At 38.9% G+C, this 23,093-nt stretch overlaps 1 protein-coding gene and 1 non-coding gene across 3 annotated transcripts in view; one reads left to right on the forward strand and one right to left on the reverse strand.

Moving 5' to 3' along the window:
- Positions 1-23,093, reverse strand: part of PDE7B (phosphodiesterase 7B) — a 222,620-nt gene that overhangs the window by 24,838 nt on the left and 174,689 nt on the right. For both annotated transcript variants that reach the window (XM_068551340.1, XM_068551342.1), the window contains exons 3-7: positions 16,686-16,837; positions 14,266-14,329; positions 12,217-12,312; positions 10,060-10,160; positions 8,507-8,638 (exon numbers count right to left, since the gene is read on the reverse strand). In XM_068551340.1, coding sequence (XP_068407441.1) covers positions 8,507-8,638; positions 10,060-10,160; positions 12,217-12,312; positions 14,266-14,329; positions 16,686-16,837 — 545 coding nt within the window. The remainder of the gene's footprint in view (positions 1-8,506; positions 8,639-10,059; positions 10,161-12,216; positions 12,313-14,265; positions 14,330-16,685; positions 16,838-23,093) is intronic.
- On the forward strand, positions 18,784-18,855 carry TRNAE-CUC (transfer RNA glutamic acid (anticodon CUC)). The gene has a single exon. It is a non-coding gene; the product is annotated as a tRNA-Glu (tRNA).

The following is a 23,093-nucleotide window of genomic DNA, read 5'->3' on the forward strand; positions in this document are numbered from 1 at the left end:
TACTGCAAATTTGGAAAACATTATGCTTAAGAATAAAAATGTTTTGGGACTTCCCTGGCGGCGCAGTGGTTAAGAATCTGCCTGCCAATGCAGGAGACACGGGTTCAAGCCCTGGTCTGGGAAGATCCCACATGCCGCAGAGCAACTAAGCCTGTGTGCCACAACTACTGAGCCTGAGCTCTAGAGCCCGCGAGCCACAACTACTGAAGCCCGCGTGCCTAGAACCCGTGCTCCACAACAAGAGAAGCCACCGTAATGCACACCGCAACGAACAGTAGCCAGAAATAAATAAATAAATAAATAAATAAAAAGAATAAAAATGTTTTGACAATGCATTTATTCATGAGATGGCTGGGAGCCTTATATTACCTCAGTTATAGGAGAGTTCCTTGAATATTTTTAGTTGTTCCTTTGGTATTTTTTCACACTGGGGCAATATACAATATTAGTGAAATTGGAGCAAGATGCAATATGCAGAATGGATAAGAGACATGTCTTTCTTTTGTACAGTGGGAACAGGGTAAATGTGAAAGAGGAGTGGAAAGTAGAACTGGCTTGACTGTCCTGCAAGCACATTCCAGGTGGGTCAGTTTAAGGAGCTGAAAATGAATTCTGTTAGCACTACTCATGCCTGCGTAGTCCTGGGAAAGTCTTCGTGTATCCCCGTGGGCACGCATGCCTGGTTTGAAGCTGCTGCCATACATGACTGCCATTGAGAACGAGGAGCATATCTTATTCATCTTTGTGCACCAGCATGTGGCACAGTGCCATTTAAATAACTAAATATTTGTTGAATGGATACTCGGTAATTAACCTCCAAAACCCCAAAGTTCCCTAACTGCAAAAGTTTAAGTAACTGTATAAGTAACAGAGTCCTGTTAATTTTTTCGTCAATAGCTGATAAAAGCCAGACTTGGAATCTTCTGCTGTGAAATCCTTAGACTCAGGTAAAAGTCAAAGAGATTTTAAAATTATTATAGCAATGGGCTTTCTCACTATTCGCTCACAGATGACCAGGATCAGGTAAACGACTCCAGAAATAACATATATCAGATAGCATTTGTCAATTGCAAGATAAACAAATAAGAAGATCATTATAAAGAATTTTCCACGATGCTTCTCAGTCTTCATGGTGCACTCTTGATGTAGGGAAGTAATAATGCAATAATCAGCACAAGTACCTACTAAGTGGACAGTACGGGGATATGCTTTCTGGCCTGTGTGCTGCTGTCTCTCAGATTTTCCCTCTGGGTCCCTGTGTGTGCTCACTGTGGCCAATATTTCTCATTTTTCAGTGTTACTCAGGTTCTGTCTTTCTTGCTGCATGGGTCCAAACTGTGCCTCCATCCATCTCTCCATCCATCTATCCATCCACTTACTCATCCAGCAAACGTCCCACCACCCAACGAATATTCACTAAACATGAGGACTGTGCCAGATGCTGAGGATACGGCAGCGGACGAGGTAGGTGCCTAGAAGCTTGCAGGCTATGGGGGATATGGACGTCTAATCAGGAAATGGCAGTTTAGAGAGATAAACACCGTGATAGGGGAAGTAAGAGAGGGCTGTGAAATCATATAGCAGGGGCATGGAAGATGGATTTTTAAAGAAAAAGAAGGCTTTCAGGAGGAAGATCTGTCCAAGTTGGGATCAAAAGGATGAGTAAGTTAGAGAGGAGTCTGAGAATGCAGGCAATAAAGAAACTATAGCACTGCCCTGTTTACATTTCATTAAAACAGGCAGAAGGAAGAAGAGCATGTGTGTGAAGACCTGGAGCAAGAGGGACACTTTATATCTTCCCTCCCTGTTTTATTTATTTTTTAATCATTAGAAATGATCACTTTCAAACATACTATATATTTTACTTATTTTCTGATTCCCCTAGTAGAAAGCAGGGATTTCTATTTGTTTTGTTTATCTTCTGTACTGCCAGCACTTGGCACATATGTCGGCTCTGGGATTCTGAAAGTGGTTCAGACTGGATGATGCATAGAGCCTGGGAGAGTAACGGTGGGAAGTGGAACTGGAAAGTGTAGTGAGGGTCAGATCATAAGGAGGCTTGTGAACTGGGTTAAGATATTTGGACTTAACCCTGAGGGCAATGGGATTTTAAGCAGGCATCTAAGTGTCACAGTTGAGTTTCAGGAAACTCATTTTGGCTGCACAGTGGCGGAAGGGTTGGAGACAGGCAAGGCTGAGTGTAGATGACAGGATGAAAGATGTTGGTGCCCTGCTCTGGGGGAGGATCTGGCATGAGCAGGCTGGGAGGTACTGGTATTTCATAGGGAATGGCCAAATTATCTTTGTCTTTCTTAAGAGGGAGGTGGCTCTGCTCCTACAGACTCACTGGCTTTCACAGCAGCTCAGAGACCAATATCAGCCAAAGGCAGATTGAAAAAAAGAAGATGCTCATCAGAAATGCTCATGGAGATCTGAACATAGGATGAGATGATATTGCTTTAACATCCATTTAAATCCCAGCACTGTTTTGGAATCCCACAGTAGGTACAACATCTCTCTACTTTCAGAAGCAGCAGCTCAGCAATTTCACATCATTCCAGTGAGAATGTGTTCTAGTGTCACAAACTCTTCATACCTGTAGTTTTATTAATAAGAATAATCTTCACTGTAAAGTTGAGAGAGTAAGCACCCACCTTTGCGGCCACAAAACCTACCAGAATTTATTTTGAACAAAATAAAACTCTTCAAACCCCTACTGCAAAACCTGTATTTCCCCTTTTATCTGAATAATCAAGTATTATCCACCCTAAGAACAAAACAATCTCTTTGTTCTAGAATAACAACACATCTGGCATTTAATAAACCACCAACACAGGTTTTCAAATTAAACCGAGAGTCTCTTTGTCAAAGAGCAGATTTGCTATCATACAAAGCAGCTTTAAACTGTTGTTGTTTTTTTTCTCCTATTTATTGGACACTTTCTTTGATTAAAATACTTAGAATGATGTTGATAAACTGAGTCTGGTGTACAACAAGACTCAGAGTTAATTATACCTTTTAAACCAGCGGAGGCAGGAAGAAAAACAACAACAGGAACATAGCCTGTGTTTTCATTTTTAATTGCTCATGAAACCAGGAAGCAAGACTCCAGAAGATAATGAAGTCACTGAGTTCTTCCCTAACACGCCCAGTGGTCTCCTTGGCAACGCTGCAAGGGCCCCAGCCCAGGAGGTCTCAGAGGAACAGAAGCTCCTTGAGTCCTAAACAAGACCTTGGCCCTTGAAGAAACTATAGCACTGCCATGTTTACTGCCTGTTGGAAGATGTCTTTCTCTTGCTTGATCTGCATCTGCCGAAGACACTGCTCTCACAAGGAGCCCGAACATTGATTGCTGTCCAAGGGGCAGGCCTGTGTTCAGATCAGGGCCATGGATGTGCCACGTGCCAGCTACCTCACTATGAACAGCGGAAACTTTATGAAACACAAAATCAAATTTGAACCTCCTTTTGACAATTTTCACTCCACTTGCCAAAAACACCTTTCATGCGGCAGAAATCATGAGGTTACATATAATCTTTGCAATTGCTTGTTTGAGTAGAGGTCACAGGACCATATGGAAGGAACATGTCTCCTGGCTCTAACTTCATATTTATGGTGCAGAGCCATTAAGAATAAAAAGTGGTTAAAAATGCTGGCCTCTTCTAAGTGCTTGTGATAAGTGACCAAGAAAAATGATTATAAACTTCTGCAAGACAAATAGAGAATGTAATAAATACAATGTTTCATGGAACAACTAATTATTAATTATTTTATTCATTAGGTTGTTCTGTCACTAGGTAATATGTAGTTGGACTCTATCAAAAGGAATTAACTTTTTTATATGGTTTATTACAAGATGTTGAATATAGCTCCCTGTGCTATACAGTAGGTCCTTGTTGTTTATCCGTTTTATATATAGTAGTTTGTATCTGCTAATCCCAAACTCCTAATTTATCCGTTCCCCCCGGTTCCCTTTTGATAACCATAAGTTTGTTTTCTATGTCTGTGAGTCTGTTTCTGTTTTGTAAATAAGTTCATTTGTATCATATTCTAGATTTTAAATTGAACTGAGAGCAATTCCTTTTGCAATTGTAATAAGCAATATCATGTCTGATTTAACACTTACTTTGCAAAACTGCTGAACCCACATGTTGGAGGATTGGAGGGTGGAGGGACAGAAAATAAATTCTCAGCTGTGTCTCTCACATGCTGTTAGGTACCCTCTTAGTCCACCACGGACACCTGGACTGCTTCCAGTCTGATGAGAGTGGCGCCAGGTGGAAAAGCCTTTATGGTCTTCATGTTGAACTTGGGTTGGCAGTTCAGCTAGTGAGTCTGGCCCAGACAGAGGACAATGGGAGAGAGCCCTTTAACTTGGCCTTCACTCCAGCTGCCCTGCTCTCTCTTTATCTCAGGGCAGAAGCACAGGCCGGGTCTTAGGCAATGATCTTCTTATTTATTAGAACTAAAAGAGCACAGCCAACAAAAGGAGGGAGAGGAAGCCCTCTTCCATTTTATCTCATTTATAGTAAGTCTGGATTGTACAAAGTCACGCACAGGGTGTTCTCAAAGCCCCATAATTCCTGGCACATCTTCTTGGCTATTCTCGTTGACCAAATGTGTGTGTGTGTGCATGTACACTTTTTGTATATATATATATACACATATATATATATATATATGTGTATATATATATATATATACACACACACATATATTACACAATATATGTATATGTATTGTGTAATATATATGTATATATATGATGATGTGTATATATATTTTTTCACTCATTATCACAGTTCTTAATATTTTCTGGATCTATAACTCATTTTAAAATATAAGTCATGGATCCTCTCCCTAGAAAAATGTGTATAGGTACGTCGTCTGAAAATCTGCATATAGTTTCCTGAAAGCTTATTTATGTCTCAACCAACAGGCCCTTGGTAGGCTAAAAGGCTGTATTTCCAAAGATTTTAAAGTATCATGTGTTGTTAATGATCTTGCTGAGTTGATATTTTATGTAACACGATTTCTTTTTCTTGAAATTGAAAACCTAAAGAGTTATGCCAGTTCTTCACTGACAACTTAATGCGAAATGAAGATTTTCTGACCCAGATCACATTCTGTACAGCTAATCTACAGTGTCTACAAAAGAGAGAATATACACTTCATCATAACATGCCCAAGTCATTGAACAGAGAGCAGGGGCCATTCATGACAGGACTATACTCAGCTCAAGGCCACAGAAACAGTCCATTTGCAGTTACTCTGGAGTTGTGGGTTTTCATCCCCAAAGTACACCAGTTTATGCTGCCTTTGGTGTCACACTCTCTGCCCTGCTACTCAAAACGTTACTCACACTTCAAGGCCCAGTTTATATTACTCTCCCTCCATGAGGTTTATCTTTGTTTTTTGTTTTAATTTTTAATTTTTTTATTTCCAGAAACCATCTGCAGAATCAATTTCTCTTTCGCCTCTGTCTTCCCATCACATTTTGTTTGTAGCTAACTACCGTAGAGCACTTAGCAAAGGCTCTCCCACCTTAAGCTACTGATACATGTCTATAACCCTCCTGTCTCCCTCACTGCGATAGGAGAACCTGGAGGAGAGCTCTTACTTTCCTGCACATCACAGGTGATCCATATGAATTTTAGAGGCAGTATGTGCAGTGCTTAGGCACATTTGGCTCTGGAGATAAAAGTCTTGAGTTCTAATTCCACCTCTGCCATTAATTAGCTGTTTATTTTCAGGAAAACCCACTTGGATTTCCTAATAACAATTTTCCTCTTTCTGGAAAATAGGTATGATGATAGTACCCACCTAACTGGGCTATTGTGAAGATTAAATAATATAATAGATAAAATCACTTAGCCCAGTGTTCGAATCACAGTAAGTGTTGAATAAAGGTTAGTTATACAATTCATTGAACTGAATTTTAAAGGGAATTTTCTTTATCTTTTTGGAACTCCTTCATATAGTTAATAAGAACGGTATATAGCCAAATGTAAAAGCTATCATATATATTTTTTTGGACAAAATTAAAATCTCATATTATTTTTAGGTCCTCTTAACAATATTTACTTTTAACATGTAAAGTCCCAAGTTGGCCGATAAAAGTTTCATCTTTTATACTAGCCAGCTCTAGGATATCGGAAGTATCTTTGTGACATTACGTGATACTGGTTTGCCCTTAACACTGTTCCTAAAACTTAGAGACATGGATCTCTAGCCTCCAAGAGAGCCTAAGACCATTTGAGCAGGGGACTGATGAAGATAGTCTCTTGAATGTGGTTTTTGAGTCCTATATGCCAACTTCTGTCTAGTCATTATCAAGAGGATCCTTCTCTTTCCTATTGAGCATCAGGCCAGACAATTCAGATGGATAAATTCACTGCTAGAAAAAAATAATAGCTCACTTCATTGTTGTAACATCTTTGGATACAAAGAACAGCATGGGTAAATTCTGTCTTCAGAGGCTTTAAAAAAAAGTTGTTTCTAGGTATGTATACAGAGATATACATGCATATCTTTGGCTAACTCCTCTAAACTTTTTCAAACTAGGATTAAGTTTTCTTGGATTTTGCACATTTTGAGCATCTGAGTTTGAACCGATGTCCAAGGGCAGGGATTATATTTTATTTTTCTATCTTTGTACTCCTAGATCCTAGTATATCATCTGATGCATGCAATAAATAGTTGCTAGTTCAAAATATACAAGACTGTAGGTTGTGTTGAAAAGGCTGCAGAATTTGGTTGTATAGGAATGTTTATTTTTAACAAAGAGATTAAATATTATTAAAAATTATCTGCACTTCAAAAGTTTGAGTAAGGAATCCATTTATTTGAGAACATTTTTAGTATATGAACAAGTAGATTGCAGTATCTTTCTTTTGAGAATCAATTTTTGTTAATTAGCAGTGAGTAGTTAATGAAATTCTACATTCTTGTTTTTTACATCTTTAATATCTGGCATATTTCTTTCTGACTTTCTGTCTAAATGTGCATTCATTACGCGTTTTATATACACTACATGTCAAAGCACAGCTTTATGATCCTTATTTTCATGTACAAATCAGTCAGCAGTACATACTCTCTTAAACTCCATTGATGTGATCTATTTGATGATGAGAAACTAGAATTAGGTAAGCATTTACATTACATGGAAGTAGATCAAGTAGCCAGTCCTGTTGCTTGGTTTTCTTTGTTTAATTAAAGGCATTTGAAAAGTCAGAATTAAAATATGATAGGAATAGAAAGTCTATTTGGGAGCTCTCAGTTCAGTCATTCATTTTTTTTCCCCTGGTCAAATTTTTAATGTTTTCCCCAAGCAATAAATTTAGCTTCTGAGACTGTTTAGAAAGTTTAGTTTTAGTTTTCATTTTCTTTGTTTAGTTTTCAGCTCATCATCAAAAGTTTTTCTAAATTATGTCACCCTGTTCCCTCTTTATGGTCATTTCTATCCCAGCTCCAGGTGCTGGCTGACAGACCAAGAGATCCCAGTGCTGAATTATGTACCAGGGGATCCATAAACCTTGGAATGCCAATTCCTACCTAGACCAAAAGCTAATCAACTGGATGGAAAAAAGCTCTGTTTCATGTTTCAGTTGTACTTTATCCTCAAGCTGCACTGTTTTGTATAACGCAACTGTTTTACGGGAATCCTTTAGAAATTCTTCCCGCACTGAATTTTTTCAAAAGATCTACTAAAATTGAGATCAATGACTCCCTTGAATGCAATGATTTTGTTAATGACAACCAAAGGTCTCCCCCAAACCATGTTGAAAATTCTGGGAATATTTCATTTATGATATAGGGTTATAATATCTGAAGTAATATCACAGATAAGACTTCTTTGGGCCAATCTACTCGTGCTGTTGAACAATTTTATAACAACAAAGTATGCCTATTGTCTTCGATAACTAATACCTCTGACTCAGAGGCCAAAGAAGTTCAGAAATGGCCCTGGAGAATATAGCCAATATTTTATAATAACTATAAATGAAGTATAATTTGTAAAATCTTTGAATCACTATATTGTATACCTGAAATTAGTGTAATATTATAAGTCAACTATACTTCAATAAAAAAATAAAAACATGATTAAAAAAAGAAATGGCCCTAGAGATGTAAACCTGAATTAGGATTGCATCTGGGAGTATCATTTATAGAAGTTCTACAAGGACTGGCTTCAACTGGCCATCATATATTAGATGGTTCCTATGGAGACAGATAGTCTCAGACCATGAGACGGTAGACTCAGGAATCCTGTTTGACTTGGGAGAATTTCAAACCTGCTTCAGAGCAAATTGAATTCCTTGGATATCCTTGTAAACCAATTTAATCTTCCCTGGGGGACACTCTGAACCTATTTCAAACCCATGCTCTTTGGCTGTGGTCATCATTGAGGCTGACCCTGAATGAAGGCTATCTCCAAGGGTGAGATTCAGGCTACAGCACTGGGCCTAAAGCAGTTAACCATATTGTAACACGTTGGCTCTCTTACCTGATATAGGTTGGCGAGGTGGTGGTTTGTTTTGATCAAAAACGGCTGGTTTACCCCTGGGTGGTCAACATCGTGGGCTGCGGCAGCCAGCAGTCCAAGCATGATGTCCAGAGGTGTGAGGGAGCTGGCGAGCTGTTAAAGAATTGAATGGGGAGACTGACTGGTGTATTTCCAAAAATAGGTTAGCATTTGTTTTGGCTAAATCACACTGAATGAATCATCATAGTATCGTTCAGGCCTTTCATCCAGACCTTAACCTTCTGAAGCTGTCAATAAGGTAATAGAACCATGGACTCGCAGGAATAAAGAAAGGGCTGTGAGGAAAGTAATTAAGCAACTCAAATTGTGTAGCCCATCCAGGTGGCCTCCTCTTCCTGCTGCTACTGTCTTGTTTTGTTGTTGTAGTAGTATTACCTGTTGGCAACACTGCTCTATAGTGGGCGGCGAGAAGGCAGAGTCTAAAATCAGCCTTGCTCCTAGGAAAGCTGTAAGTGAAGGAAAAAGCTGAAGCCAAAGCGACGGAAAAAAATCACTTGTGTATTTCAGCCATCCAATATATCACTGCCACTTCTTCAAATGTGAAATCCACAGTGGGCTGAATTGCAAAATTTGCATATTTCTTCAATGTGTAATAAATAAAGTGGGGGAATGTGTGAGAATCTGTCATTTTGTTTTGGTTAGCTAGAAAACAAGCAGGAAAATGGGAATCTAGTGCTAGCTTTAAATACACAACTGTGCAATCTATACAATTTTCAAATTACTTAGGGATTACGTAACAAAACCTTTAATGTCTTTGGGATATTTTATAAGGATGAGGCATACCCAGTTTTGTCTTGGGAATGCCTGTCTGGCATCTGTATATTTAGTGGTTGATGTTAAAACTTATTGAACTAAACAGAGTCTTGGACTGAGATATCATTTTCCAAAAACCCTAAAAAAACTCATCCTGTATGTTTTAACAGCTAGGTTTTATATGGCTAAGAAATGCCTAGGCTTTGAGTAACGAGCATTATTATCATGTTTTAAATTTTGGATTAATATATTGCATCTGGGCATATTTTTAAAGAGGTTTTTGATGTTCACAATTTCTCTTGGGCCTGAATCAGGATGCCTAGTTGCCTCATTAGGAAATGGAGCTGAGTCTTGAGGAGTTTTAATTCTATTTGTTGATCAAAAACCATGAGGTGGGAGACTTCCTAGAAAAGTTCAGTTCTGGTACTGTTTGTGGCAAAGGTTCAAGGCAAAAGCAGCTAACTTTTGTGATGGCTGAAGATATCTAGGATGTAGATTGCCATAGAGAGGGCTGTTTTCGTCCTAATGCAGCCTTGAAAATATATAAATTATGAAACAGAACCTCTGAAAATTTACATCCTCTTTCATGACTATTATACAGTTTTCAGAGCTGATACTGAAACCTTAATATAAGCAATTTGTATTCATGCTATAAATTGGCCCATAACCCAGTTGCTCTGATATGTCAGGTGATTTGGGACCCGGCAGGTAGTTCACGTGGCATTTCCAGATGGCCGAGGAGGCAGCGGGTCTTGCCTTACCTTTGGCTCCTTTAGGTAGCAGTGCATGGCCTGGGTGACGTCGGCCGCATGAACAGCATTGTGATATGGGTTTTGGCTGTGGTAATCTTCTTGAACCATGACTAGGAGGTAAACAGATAACTCAATCAGCTAAAAACAAAACACAAAGAACATACTAGCTCAGACTTATTGAGGGTCCCTTTTGCTTAAAAATAACAGTGTCTCCAAAATGTGCAGCCTGGGGATGCTTTAGAAATGAACACGATTTGCCAGCTTGGCAGTTCTACTGGGTTGATTTCAGTGGAGAGGAGGGGGAGGGAAGAGGGAAGAAAGGCTAAAAGGATTTGTGAGGCCCTTGGGATTCCTCACCACCTTCATAAATCACCCCTTTCTGGCATTCATGAAGGCCCTCATTCATTGGAAAAATAAATATGTAGGAAAAGGGCAACTTTATTTCACTCTATAGTTTAATTATTTAAGTTTGCTGCCATTTAAGAATCATGTGCCATAAAAGAGGCTTCCTTTTAAAGAGACCTACTCTCATCCAAAGATTGCTTTATCACTTAAATAACAAATACTGACCAAAGCAAATCTGGGGATTCTTCAGGCAGAAATTCATAGATCCAACTGAGGAATCCTTGGATTTATTTCTATCTTATTCAGATTAAATGATCATCTTTCTTGCCCTTCCAACCTAGGGACCGGAGTGCTCTTGGAACCAAATAGAGACACAAGGAAGGCAATTTGAGTTTGCTATTTACAGAAGCTACTTGCCTGCTTCAGCTAATAACTAAGGCAATGTCTAGGATGCAATATATTCAGTGTGTATAGAATGTCCTGGCTTTCAAGTGTGGCTATGTTCTCTCAGACCACCTATGACTTTGGCTCTGGATTCCAGTGTTATTTCTGTCATTGAATCTTTGCCTTTTTCACATGTACTCTGGGTGCATACACATGTCCAAAGTATCTGTGCTCTCCCTCTTTAGACAAATCAAAATTATTTGGCTCTATTCATGGCCATTACTTTGCTCAATCAATCTGAACACAATTAGCTTGAGGTTATTTGTGTTTCTGGAATGAGCCATGCTCTGGCTTGTTTCCAGTATTTCTGTTGTGCCACATGTACCTTTTAATCAGCAGGTTTATTGGACTATTATATGAACCCTGGCTCTATTACTTATCTGTATTGGGCAAGTTACTTAACCTAAAGTTTCCTCCATTTCCTTCTCTATAAAATAGGGATAACAACAGCCCTGATCTCAAAGAGGTGCCGTAAGGATTAAGTGTGTTAATATATGCAAGTTCTTAGAAGACTTTCCGGCACATGTAAACACTGTATAAGCCTGGTGGTTGCTGCTACTGTTGTTATCACCATCACCATTATTCTACCCTTGATGAATCAAGTCAGCTTCCAAATTCAAAGCACTGCCATGTGCCAAGTCAAAGAAGCCAGGAACACACTAAGAGGCAGAGGAAAGTTATTTGGTGACTAAAAATGTGCCCTGGATAATTCACTGGAAGATAAATAAGAATATGCATGAAGTCAAATGAGATCTGGGGCTGCTTTTTGAAGAGGAGAGATGGTGGAGCTGAGTGGAAAGATGGTAGGCTTTCAAATCAGACAGACCTGGGCTTGGACTGCAGCTCTGCCAGTTATATGTTGTTGACCTTGAGCAAGTTACAAAACCTCTTTGTACTTCTCCTTACTTATGGGCCAAATGGTGATAATGGCCAACTTGCAGGGTTGTTGAAGCTGTTAGAAATAACATACCAAAAGCACCCTGCACACAGTGGGTGCTACATACGTGGTAGTTCTTATCATTAAAAAAAAGCCTGTTGAATATTTCAACAACTCATATCCAGAGTGGCATTGTTTGAGGAATATTTTCTGGGATTTTTGTTAATATGTGAGCAGATCAGTAACTTCTGTGACAGTTATTTGCTCTTGACGGTTGTCTTTACAGAGCCTTTATCTCTTTTAAACATAACTAATCAGGTAAGCATTTTTTCCAGTGATTTAAATAAGTAAACTTATTTTAAAATTAAGATGAGATAATTTAAGACTAAGATGAGGTCTTCATCTACCAGGCTATGGCTCTTGCCACTTTATGTTAAAGAATATTGTAGACGGCCATTATTCAGGGGCAACGGGGTAGAAGTAAGGAAGAAAGGACTTACCTAAAAACCTGTGTAAGGTCACCATATCTAACTTGAAATGGTGAATGAGTCCATGGGTGTTGAAGAGGTGGCACAGCAGTGTTACCAGGCTGTTTCCTATAGGGGACAGTCACCTGTTTTAATTCATTTTCATCACCATTAAAATATCAAGACTAACAATAGGATCCAAAGTTTCTGTAATGAAAGTTATCTGATAGGATCATTTCTTTTCCCCTGTAGATTTAAAATTATTCAAGTATAAAGGTATTATTACTATGATCTGGTCCCATATTTTCTCTTATTGTACAAGTAAAGTTAACTCAGACCTTCTCCCTATACCAAAGGCAATGAAAACATCAAGAGTTAAAAGGAGTTTGCCTACTGCAGTATCAGGGACACATACACGTGTGTGTGTGTGTGTGTGTGTGTGTGTGTGTGTGTGTGTGTGTTTGTATGGTTATTTTTTTAAAGACATAGTTTAATGGTCACTTGAAATGTGTCTTAAGTTGCTTCCAATTGACTCTTACATTTACAGGGGTATCTAAGCCACCACAGTGCCTAGTCTTCTTTTGGAAAATCACCCAAGATGAAATTTGACTGTGAGATATTTTACGACTCAAGCCAGCAGAGGTGCAAAATTGAAGCTACAATAACTTGTAAGCATTCAAGAAATATTGTTCATTAGAGAATAAGGATTTTCAATATTAAAAGCATTATAAAATTTATGAAAGACTTTGAAATGTACCAAGAAGATGACTGGCTGTCTTAATTGGAAAACTAGGTGTTGCCTAAGCACACTCTTCCAGGGTACCTGATTCTATGTGTTTCTGTAGCTTTCATCATCTTTGAGCTATTTCACAACAATCAGAGTTGTAGATAACTGATATTATTGCAGATGATTCTTGGCTGTATACATGCAAATGAAATTAGTGAGGTGGAAATACAATTGATTTCCCCCTCCCAGTTTCTCACCTATTTACAAATTCATTTTGGCATTTCTTACTGCTTTTATATGTATGGCTCTTTGAATATTCCTTTGAACTAGCTGTAACATTTTACTGGATCTCTAATTAACTGAGTTAAATAAAATCATTGATGTGATCACTTCATATTTTTATGAGAGTCGTGATTATACTCTCTTTTTAACAAATACCATTGAACAAATTCTTTTGTTCATGGTTAATTTCATATACTGGTCCCCATCTCTCAATTGATTTGAGCAAAGTGAAATGCAAGATTATGAGATAACAGCCCTATATGGTCTAGTTAGCTTTCCACAGTGTAAAGCTCAGTTTCATGGTCTTAGGCCGTATCTCTCTCCACTGTGTGTTGTTTGTCAAGAAACAGAATGGTGAGAAAACCGTCTGTAATGACTTAAAACACAAGCCTGTAGATGATAGGACACGTGACGGTCAGCATTAAACGTGACGTCTTTCATTGGCTCCCTATTATCAGCATTCGTTTAATGGGCAGATGAAAATATTATAGGATTTTATTGTTTTCTTAAGGGAAGCCTCTATAGGCACAAAAATTTAAAAACTGGAAACAATAAGAATGTCTACTTTTCCCTTCAGCTGCAGCCTAAGTGTTTACACTCTATCCTCAGGAGTTGTTTTCTTCTCATGATGCCAAACATATCTGAACAATACCTGCAATGGGGCAGACTCGCTCACTTAATAAAAGTGCAAAACCATTGGCCCAGTAAGAGTCAGGACTGATCAGATGTGTTTTTATGTTTCTAGTTTTCATTGACTGACAACAAACTCCTTCCTTTTGCATGTGGCCAAAGTATTCTGCAAGGAAGGAATCTAATCTGTGGTTTCTAAATTGCTTTGGAAACAGCAAGACCAGAAGGAAACTGTCTTAAGATTTGAAGTCCAAATTCAGCCCTTCTTCTTCGTTTGAACTAATTTTCCCTTGCCCTGGTCCTTCTTGAGTGGCTGTAGATTTATGAATGTGGGAAAAGAAAGAAAAAAGAATAACAGTGTTTAAAAATATATTTTGTTTTTCACGAAATTAATCCCACTTTAATGGTGTGTATTTTAGTGAGAATTCTTTTGGGTGACTTACCATTTGTCAAGCGATCAAACAAGAAAATGTCAAAATCCCACATTCCCACTTTGGAGAGCATATGCTGAAAAGACAAACAAAAGCCAAGCACTCACATGAATCATATCGGAGACTCAAATATTTACTTTGAGACATCGTGAATTAAACAATTAAACAGTTGAAAATAGCATACTACTATCTATGTACAACTGGTTTGTAGTAAAACAAACCTTACTCTGCAGCCTAATAACAACAGTGTTAAAGGGACAGGCTCCGGAATCAGACTGCCACATCCTATGTTGGCTGCATCGCTTACTGGCTGTGATACCTTGGGCAAGTTCCTTAACTCTCTGTACCTCAGTTTCCTAATTTGAAAAATGTAGCTGATAATACTATTGCTTCAGAGGGTTGTTGTGAAGATTAAATAAGGTAAAACATGTAAAGTGCTTAGAGCAGTGCGAGTACATCGTAAGCACACGATAGATACCTTTTAAAATTGTAGTTCCTTTAAGTCTCTACATCACAAACTACTATGCACTTAGGGGGAGGAGGTTTACAGTAAACTTAAAAAAAAAAGAAACCTAGATGACTGATGAGCACACTACTCTGCTCAGTGTGGACGAAATGCGAAATTAACCACTGTAACAGACAGGAGACTGAAGTGTGGGCAATTGGAAATATTGGGTACTTTAAAGACCTACTGTCCAATGTAGACTTCCTGTGCTATTTTTCTTTTTCTTTTTTTTTATATGACTGGCTCTTATAGTAATCTTTTTTATTTATTTATTTATTTATTTTTATATTTATTTTTGGCTGTGTTGGCTCTTCGTTTCTGTGCGAGGGCTTTCTCTAGTTGCAGCAAGCGGGGGCCACTCTTCATCGCGGTGCGCGGGCCTCTTCACTATCGCGGCCTCTCTTGTTGCGGAGCACAGGCTCCAGACGCACAGGCTCGGTAGTTGTGGCTCACGGGCCTAGTTGCTCTGCGGCATGTGGGATCTTCCCAGACCAGGGCTCGAACCCGTGTCCCCTGCATTAGCAGGCAGATTCTCAACCACTGCGCCACCAGGGAAGCCCCCCCTGCTTGGAATTAGATGGTGTTAACTCTCAGACACAAAGTTGCAGTTGCTGATTCTATCCTCACTGTAGCTTCTGTGACTGCTTTCCTCTCCTCTCACAGGCCCTGCTTCCAGTAAGGACCAGCTCACTCTCCTCTACCTGCCCTTGAGTGGCCTCTCTGTGTCTTTCGATGAAATCCAAAGGCCTCATCATGGCACACAAAGGCCTTCACAACAGCATCAGAAAAATGAAGGGATAGTAGGTTTTTGGTGAAGTCTAGTTTGAGTGAGTTTTTATCCAAAAGTCACACAATTCTAAAGGCGGAGCCAAACTTTGATCTCTGATATCCTGACCTCTGGTCTGTGGTTCTTTCTACATCTCACCGTTGTCTTTCTTGAGAGGTCCCCACAGAGAATGCTCTGTCATGGATGCTCCAGCACTGGGAGCTTAGCCTTGCTCTCCTCCTCTCACCAAATGAAACAACCAACCAACCAACCAACCAACCAACCAACCATTCACTCAATCTCAGACCTTGGGCTGTTAGAAGGAGTGATATTTGCTTTCTTTTTGTAGACCTAATGTTGGGAATCAGTTCTTCTAACATTACTTGTTGCTTATTTCTTAATAGTATATACCATTAGAATATATTTCTTAATTGCATATAGACAGCATAATATTACTTATCATAGGAACTATAAGATTTTACCTTTGACTTCTGTTGAAACTGAGGTGGTTTATTCCTGAAATTTAAATTCCTTTGGGACTTTGGGCTAGAGATAACCTTTGAACTTTTTTTAGATTGTCACACATTAGATTTCTACCCTCTGTTGGATCAATGCATTGCAAAAATCGTTGTCAAATTAGTAAAATTTTTTTGAATAAATTAAAAATTATAAAAAAGACAGTGCACTGTATTGATAGCCTAAAGTGGAATTAAGAGTTGGTAATTACTGGGTTAATTTCAGGGTAGCTATTATGGTGAGATAATTCAACGGGTTAAAAAATTTATTCCTTCACTGGTAATCGGCCAGTCCAAAACTTCATTTTATTTAGTGTTGTGCAAATGTGTTTTGCACATTTATAAAAATGAAAATAGCTAGCATGTGCTAGGCATGAGTATATTAAGCATGCAAACATGCTTTACCTTGTTTAATCCTTGTACCACCCCTATGAGGTGAGCGTTTCTATTACTTCACTTTATATTTAAGGAAAAAGTCCAGATGTGTTGAATAACTGTCCAGAGGCACGGAGCTCTTCAGTGACAGAAGTAAAGACTCAACCCAGGAGCTATTGGGGGGTGGGGGTGGGAGGGATGGGGAGTAGGGGGGAGCACATGCTCTCAGCCACTGGCCTGGTGTGAGGCGACAGAGGGGTAACTAGCTCACCCTTGCTTGTCCAAGGTAGTCTTCATCCAGCAGGTGGAGCGGGGCTTGCGGTATAATTCCACGAAGCAGCCTCGATGCATGGAAGTATCTTTGAAAGCTTAACAGTCTTTTCACCTTTTTCTTGGTGCCAATTTCCCCTGAGTATGTTGTATCTGTGGAAAGTAATCAAATTCAGAAGTTATATATTTAAAAAGCCCTATTTTTCGCCACTATGTAAAAATACAATGTACTATATAAAGGAGAGAAATCTAAGAGATGCTCTCAGTGCATTTTTTTTTCTTAAAGTCTTTTTTTAAAATTAATTAATTAATTAATTTATGGCTGTGTTGGGTCTTCGTTTCTGTGCGAGGGCTTTCTCTAGTTGTGGCAAGTGGGGGCCACTCTTCATCGCGGTGCGCGGGCCTCTCACTATCGCGGCCTCTCTCGTTGCGGAGCACAGGCTCCAGACGCGCAGGCTCAGTAATTGTGGCTCACGGGCCCAGTCGCTCCGCGGCATGTGGGATCTTCCCAGACCAGGGCTCGAACCCGTGTCCCCTGCATTGGCAGGCAGATTCTCAACCACTGCGCCACCAGGGAAGCCCAGTGCTTTCTTAATACAGACCATTTAACTCTGCATTTGAAATTTTTCTAGAAAAAATGATATTTCTTATATGTTACATTCATTGAAATGAGATATTTCTGACTAATTTTGGAAGACATGAAATACATGAATTAAAAACTTCATTTTCTTATTAACGATGCTGGTAAACTTAGTGAGTGAATACACATACTTCTGCATGCATTTAAGGAACAGTTATGCTTTTTTTTCTGCTATACTGGAGCTGAGGTTCCAAAATTTAGAACAGGTTCTCATCCTATCCTCTCTCTAGTCTGATGAAATCCTTCACCTGAATTAGAAGAGTTGAGAATACACTAGCTTAGACATGAGGAGATGTTTCCTAATGTCCCAGGAACATCAGGGTAAAAGAATTAAAAATCTCAGTGCAAGAGTGACCTAGATTGCCATGACATGAAGCAGAGTGGGTGTTTATTTCCTGATGGAGTATATTGTCTTTTACTGGTGGCCATAAAAATCTGATCCTGTCAGTACAGATATTTTAATACTCCTGTCACATGTGCCTTTTAAAACTTGACTGTTGATTGTCCAGAAATACCCCAAGCACATTATTTGAATGTCTGTCAAGGTATGTCTTATCTCAGCTGAAATTCTGTGAATCACTCAGCCACATAAGTGACGTCTGCTGCCAATTTTAAATCTGGAGTCAACTGAACAGTCCTAGTAGGAAAACGTAGAGTTCATATACAAAGAAATTTTGGCTTCTCTCGTGCCTCCTCCCATGTCCCCTTTTCCTTTATAGAACTCAAAATCACAGTGGATATTAGAAGCCCAGGAATCAATGGGCAAGGGTCTCCTTAGCAATGTGGCACTCCCCAAGGGCAGGGAATGACCAAACTCAGTTCGTTACTTGGATTAATTATGCATGCAAGGACTTAATTCAGGATAGACAACACCTACTACTTTCTGAAAATGCCACCTGATTAAAATTCTTTTTATTTTAAAATGGTTCTAGATTTCATGTGTGGGGAGATGTAAACAAAAACATAAGGAGATAAGAGGCGTAAACTGAAGTTGGGTGCTTAAGCTCACATCAATATTAAAAATGGCATATATAGACTCAATTCTACTGATGGATTCTCACTCATTTCTATTTGTTTATCAAGTTAAGGTACAGGATAAAGTGGTTCATTCATTAAAAAAATGATTTGAGGGGGGACATCCCTGGTGGTGCAGTGGTTAAGAATCTGCCTGCCAATGCAGGGGACACGGGTTTGATCCCTGGTCCAGGAAGATCCCACAGGCCGCGGAGCAACTAAGCCCGTGCGCCACAACTACTGAGCCTGTGTTCTAGAGCCCCTGAGCCACAACTACTGAAGCCCACATGCCTAGAGCCCGTGCTCCGCAACAAGAGAAGCCACCTCAATGAGAAGCCCGTGCACAACGAAGAGTAGCCCCCGCTCGCTGCAACTAGAGAAAGCCCGTGCACAGCAACGAAGACCCAACGCAGCCAAAAAAAAAAAAAAAATGTTTTGAGGGAATTCCCTGGTGGTCCAGTGGTTAGGACTCAGCACCCTCACTGCTGGGGCCCAGGTTCAAACCCTGGTCGGGGAACTAAGATCCTGCAAGCTGCTTGGCATGGCCAAAAAAAAAAAAAAAAAAAATGTTTTGAGTGCTACTAAGGAACAGGCACTGTTCTAGATGCTTGGTGAGATCCCTCAGTTCTAGATCCTCCAGTGAGCAAAACAAAGATCCCTGTCCTCAAGAAGCTTGCATTCTAACATAGAGAGATAGACAATGAACAATAAACAAAAAAAAGAAGTAATGTATAAAAATGTATTAGAAGCTGGTATGTGCAAAGGGTGAAGGAAGAAACGCAGGGAATGAGGGATCCAGGGTTCTGTGTTAGGGTAGTCAGGGTTGGCCTCATTAGAGGCTACGATTTGATCAAAATTGAAGGAGATGAAGGAGCTGGCCAAGCAAATATCTGGGGAAATGCCTTCCTTACAGAGGGACCAGCTCGAATAACCCTAGAGTGGGAACGTGCTTGGTTTGCTGGCATGTGGGGCGAGCAGCAGTTCAGTGTGGATGGGGAGGAGAGAAAAAGGAAGGAGTGAGAGATGTGGTCATAGAGCAAAGTGGGTGTGTGTGTGAGAATTATGCCCTGAAAGCTATTGTGATGGCTTGGGCTCTACTGTCAGTGAAATGTGAAACCACCACAAAGTTTTGAGAGGAAGAGTAATATGGAAACACTTAACATTTAAAAAGGGTCACTGTGGTTTCTGTGTTGAGAAGAGACTGTAGCAGCAAGCTTTGATGCAGTGAGATCCATTATGAAGCTATTGGAATAATCCAGGCAAGAAATGACGGCTGGTTAGATCATGGGGGGAACAGTGGAGAGTAGAAGTGGAGGGATTCTGAATATACTTTGAGTGCCTTCAAGTTTTTGGCCTAAATAACTGGGGGAATGGAGCTGCCATCACCTGAGATGGGGAAGGCTACGGGTGGAGCAGGTGTGGGGTGGATTTCAGTTTTGTACATGTTGCATTTGGATGTCAATTGGAGATTCAGGTGAAGATGTCAAGTAGAAATAAGTGGATATAAAAATCCAGGGCTTGGGGGAGAAGACTGGGTTTGAGATACAAATTTGGGAGTTGTCAGATGAGATTAACCTAGGGAGTGAGTGTAACTAGAGATGAGAAAAGCATCAGAATCTGAGTTCTGGAGTACTTCAACTTAAAAGGGTGTGGAGAAGAGTAGAGAGAACCAAAGGAGATTGAGAAGAACTTATCCTGCGGGGATGGATGAAAACCAAGAGTATCATTTCCTGGAGGCCTAGTGAAGACAATATTGCAAGGAGGCAATATCTGATCCTCAGTTTCAAATGCTGCTAATAGATCAAGTACAATGAAGACTGAGAATTGACCATGGGTGTATAAATCTGTCAAAATTCATTGAACTATGCCCTTAAAAGAGCACATTTTAGTGTATGCTTAGAAGCAACAACACCCAGTAGCTACAGGCACATCTAGCACTCAAATTTTGTTATTTAAATACAATTTATCACTAAAGTGAACCAGATAACCTTGGTGAAATGGCCAAGTCTAGGACTGGGGCAGGCAGAATCAAGATGAACTGTAACTTCTTGTAATGCCAGAAAATAAGGGAGAGCTCGAAAAATGATGGGCTCATAGAAAAATGACAGAGGAGACAATGTGAAGGGGGCCCCTCTGAACAAATATGGGAAAATTTGAAACTCAACATGAATAATAGAAGAGTGGATTATAAACCACTGACTGAAAGAAGACTCCAGCAGTCCATACTGTTAGTGAGTAAGCAAGCGAGTAAATAAATAAGGAGAAGGGAAAGCTCTTCCTTGCAGCGAGTGCTGACCAATAAGGTAGAAGAAATAATAAGAGTTAGTTACCATTTTGCAACCTTTATAGTAATAACTGATTCAGGCCAAGATCATTAATGGACAATAAAATTGTTAAGTGAAAGCTTAAAAAGCAACTGGATAATTACATAGTATCAAAGTATCTCTTCACAGATAACTTATTAATTGGAAAAGAAAAAATGGATAGCTTTTTAGTGGACAAATGTAGAGGGGGCACCATCTTCACTAACTATTCAAAGTTAACATCACCGGTCATAGGAAAAGCTGACATCTTACTCTTCCTGATGTAATTCACTGAGGACACTACATCACCTATTCAGTGTTCCTGCCCCAAATGCACACCCCTTCCCCCAAAGGAGAAAACATTAGAAAAACCCAAGCTGAAGCATACTCTATAAGTAACAATTGGCCTGTACTCTTAAAAGAAGTCAACGTCATAAAAGACAAAGAGAACCTCAGGTATTGTTTCCTAATAATGGATACCAGATATAGTGCGCTAAATGCAATGCACGGCTCCAAACTGGATCCTGGATCAGAAAAAAATTTCCATAAATGACATTATTAGGACAATTTGTAAAATTTGGATATGGACTTGTGTATGAGATAATAATATCCTATCTATAAATGTCTTGAATTTGATAGCTGAACTGTGGTTACACGAAAGAATCCCTTGTTCTCAGAAAATACATGCTGAAATATTTAGGGATAAAGGGGCATGATGTGTACAACAAACTCTCAAGTGGTTACGAAGAAAGTAGCAGGAAGGCAAATTGGGCAAAATACAATAATTGGTGCATCTGGGTAAAGGGTATAGGAATGTTCTTTGCTCCGTTCTTGAAAATTTTCTATAAATCTGAAGTTATTTTGTAATAAAGAGTCTAAGAAGAGAGGGAATGGGAAAGGAGAAATCTGAGGCAATGACATTGAGTATATTCAGCTCTCGAGGAGTTTTGCTACGTAGGGGAGCAAAGAAACTTGGCTATATTTCTATATAGAACTATATAGAATGAAATCAAGTGTGTCAGTAAATAAATGAAATTAATTATTCCTCTGTTATGTAAACCTAAAAGGAAATATCCATACAATGATCTATTCCTTTTTTTTTCACAGTCTATGAAAATCGCCCAATTTAAAATACTGAAAGAGGATCTCCTATGTGGCGGAGAGCATGCTGTGTTTACATAATAGGATGAAAAGCAAGCAACTTAAGACTGGAGTATGGAAATATGCCACGAACATAGCAAATTGAAATTATGGATTATTTCTTTGTCAACTCCCATTCAGCTTTGCAGGTGGTATAATATTTTAAGCAGAGTCATAGTTAAGATAATGACACTTGTCATATACAGTAAGTATAGGTGATAGGAAATAATGGTTTCTAGCCACTAAAATGATCACTTTGACTAAAATATTGCTAATCTAATGATGCTGTGAGCTGGAGATATCAAGTTGAGAGCCACTTTTTTTCCTTAATCAAAGAGGAAAACAGCAAGATTCTCTCTCCTTCCCTACATATTATTGTCACCTTGCTGTCAGATAGATGATAGTCTACCAACATGATAATGTAGATCTCTTTCAATCTTTATTTCAATTTTTGATATTTTTTTGTCCTAATTTTTATTTTAAAAATATTATGTTAAAAAATGAAATATTTTAATTACTGAATTATTTGGTACCTTCTAAAATTTTGAGCCTGAGATAAGTGCCTCACTTGCCCCAAACTAGTTTTGGCCCTGTCTTGCATCTTTGCAGCAGAAGCTCAGATAATGTAAAATATATTTAATATTGAAATAAATCTATGTATAGATAGATTGATTTATAAAAACTTCTCATACTTAATTTTTTATGGTAGTGTGTAGGTTAAAAAAATGTAGCAGATAATGTCATTCACTGTGAGAGTTTCAGTTTTGGAACCAATTAGCTGTAATGATGTGTATTGTTATTTGTGCAATTTCAAACTTATTGTCTGAGATGAGCAGGTAGATATCTGCCAAGCTACAGTATTCATTGGTGGCCAATATTTTCTAAAATACCAAGGCAAGTCATGACTATGCCATTTAGTACTGCTATCTGGGTTTTTCTTTAATACACAAGAAAATAATTCAGAAGTGATGCTGGGTGACCATTTATAAAAACAATAGGGCTTAATTTTCTTATGTGAGGACGTTCATAAAGCTAAATGAAAAAAAAAAAAATCCTCAAGGTAGCTCTCTAAAGAAGAAGAGCATTCCATAATGAAAGAAAAATAAATTTATTTTAAAACAATACTAATAACTTATTTATCAGCTGTCATTTAGGGAGCACTTTGTGCTGTGAGATAACGGAAAAGTAGGATATAAACTGAAGGTATAGTTGGGAGGAAAAATCCATATAAAGAACAAACTGTGATTAAATCACCATGCTATATAATAATCCTAGGTATTACTTTTCGAAGTGCCAAAATGTGTTATACAAT

The sequence above is a fragment of the Eschrichtius robustus genome, chromosome 9 (genome assembly GCF_028021215.1).
Source record: "Eschrichtius robustus isolate mEscRob2 chromosome 9, mEscRob2.pri, whole genome shotgun sequence".
In the NCBI taxonomy this organism is placed as follows: Eukaryota; Metazoa; Chordata; class Mammalia; order Artiodactyla; family Eschrichtiidae; genus Eschrichtius; species Eschrichtius robustus.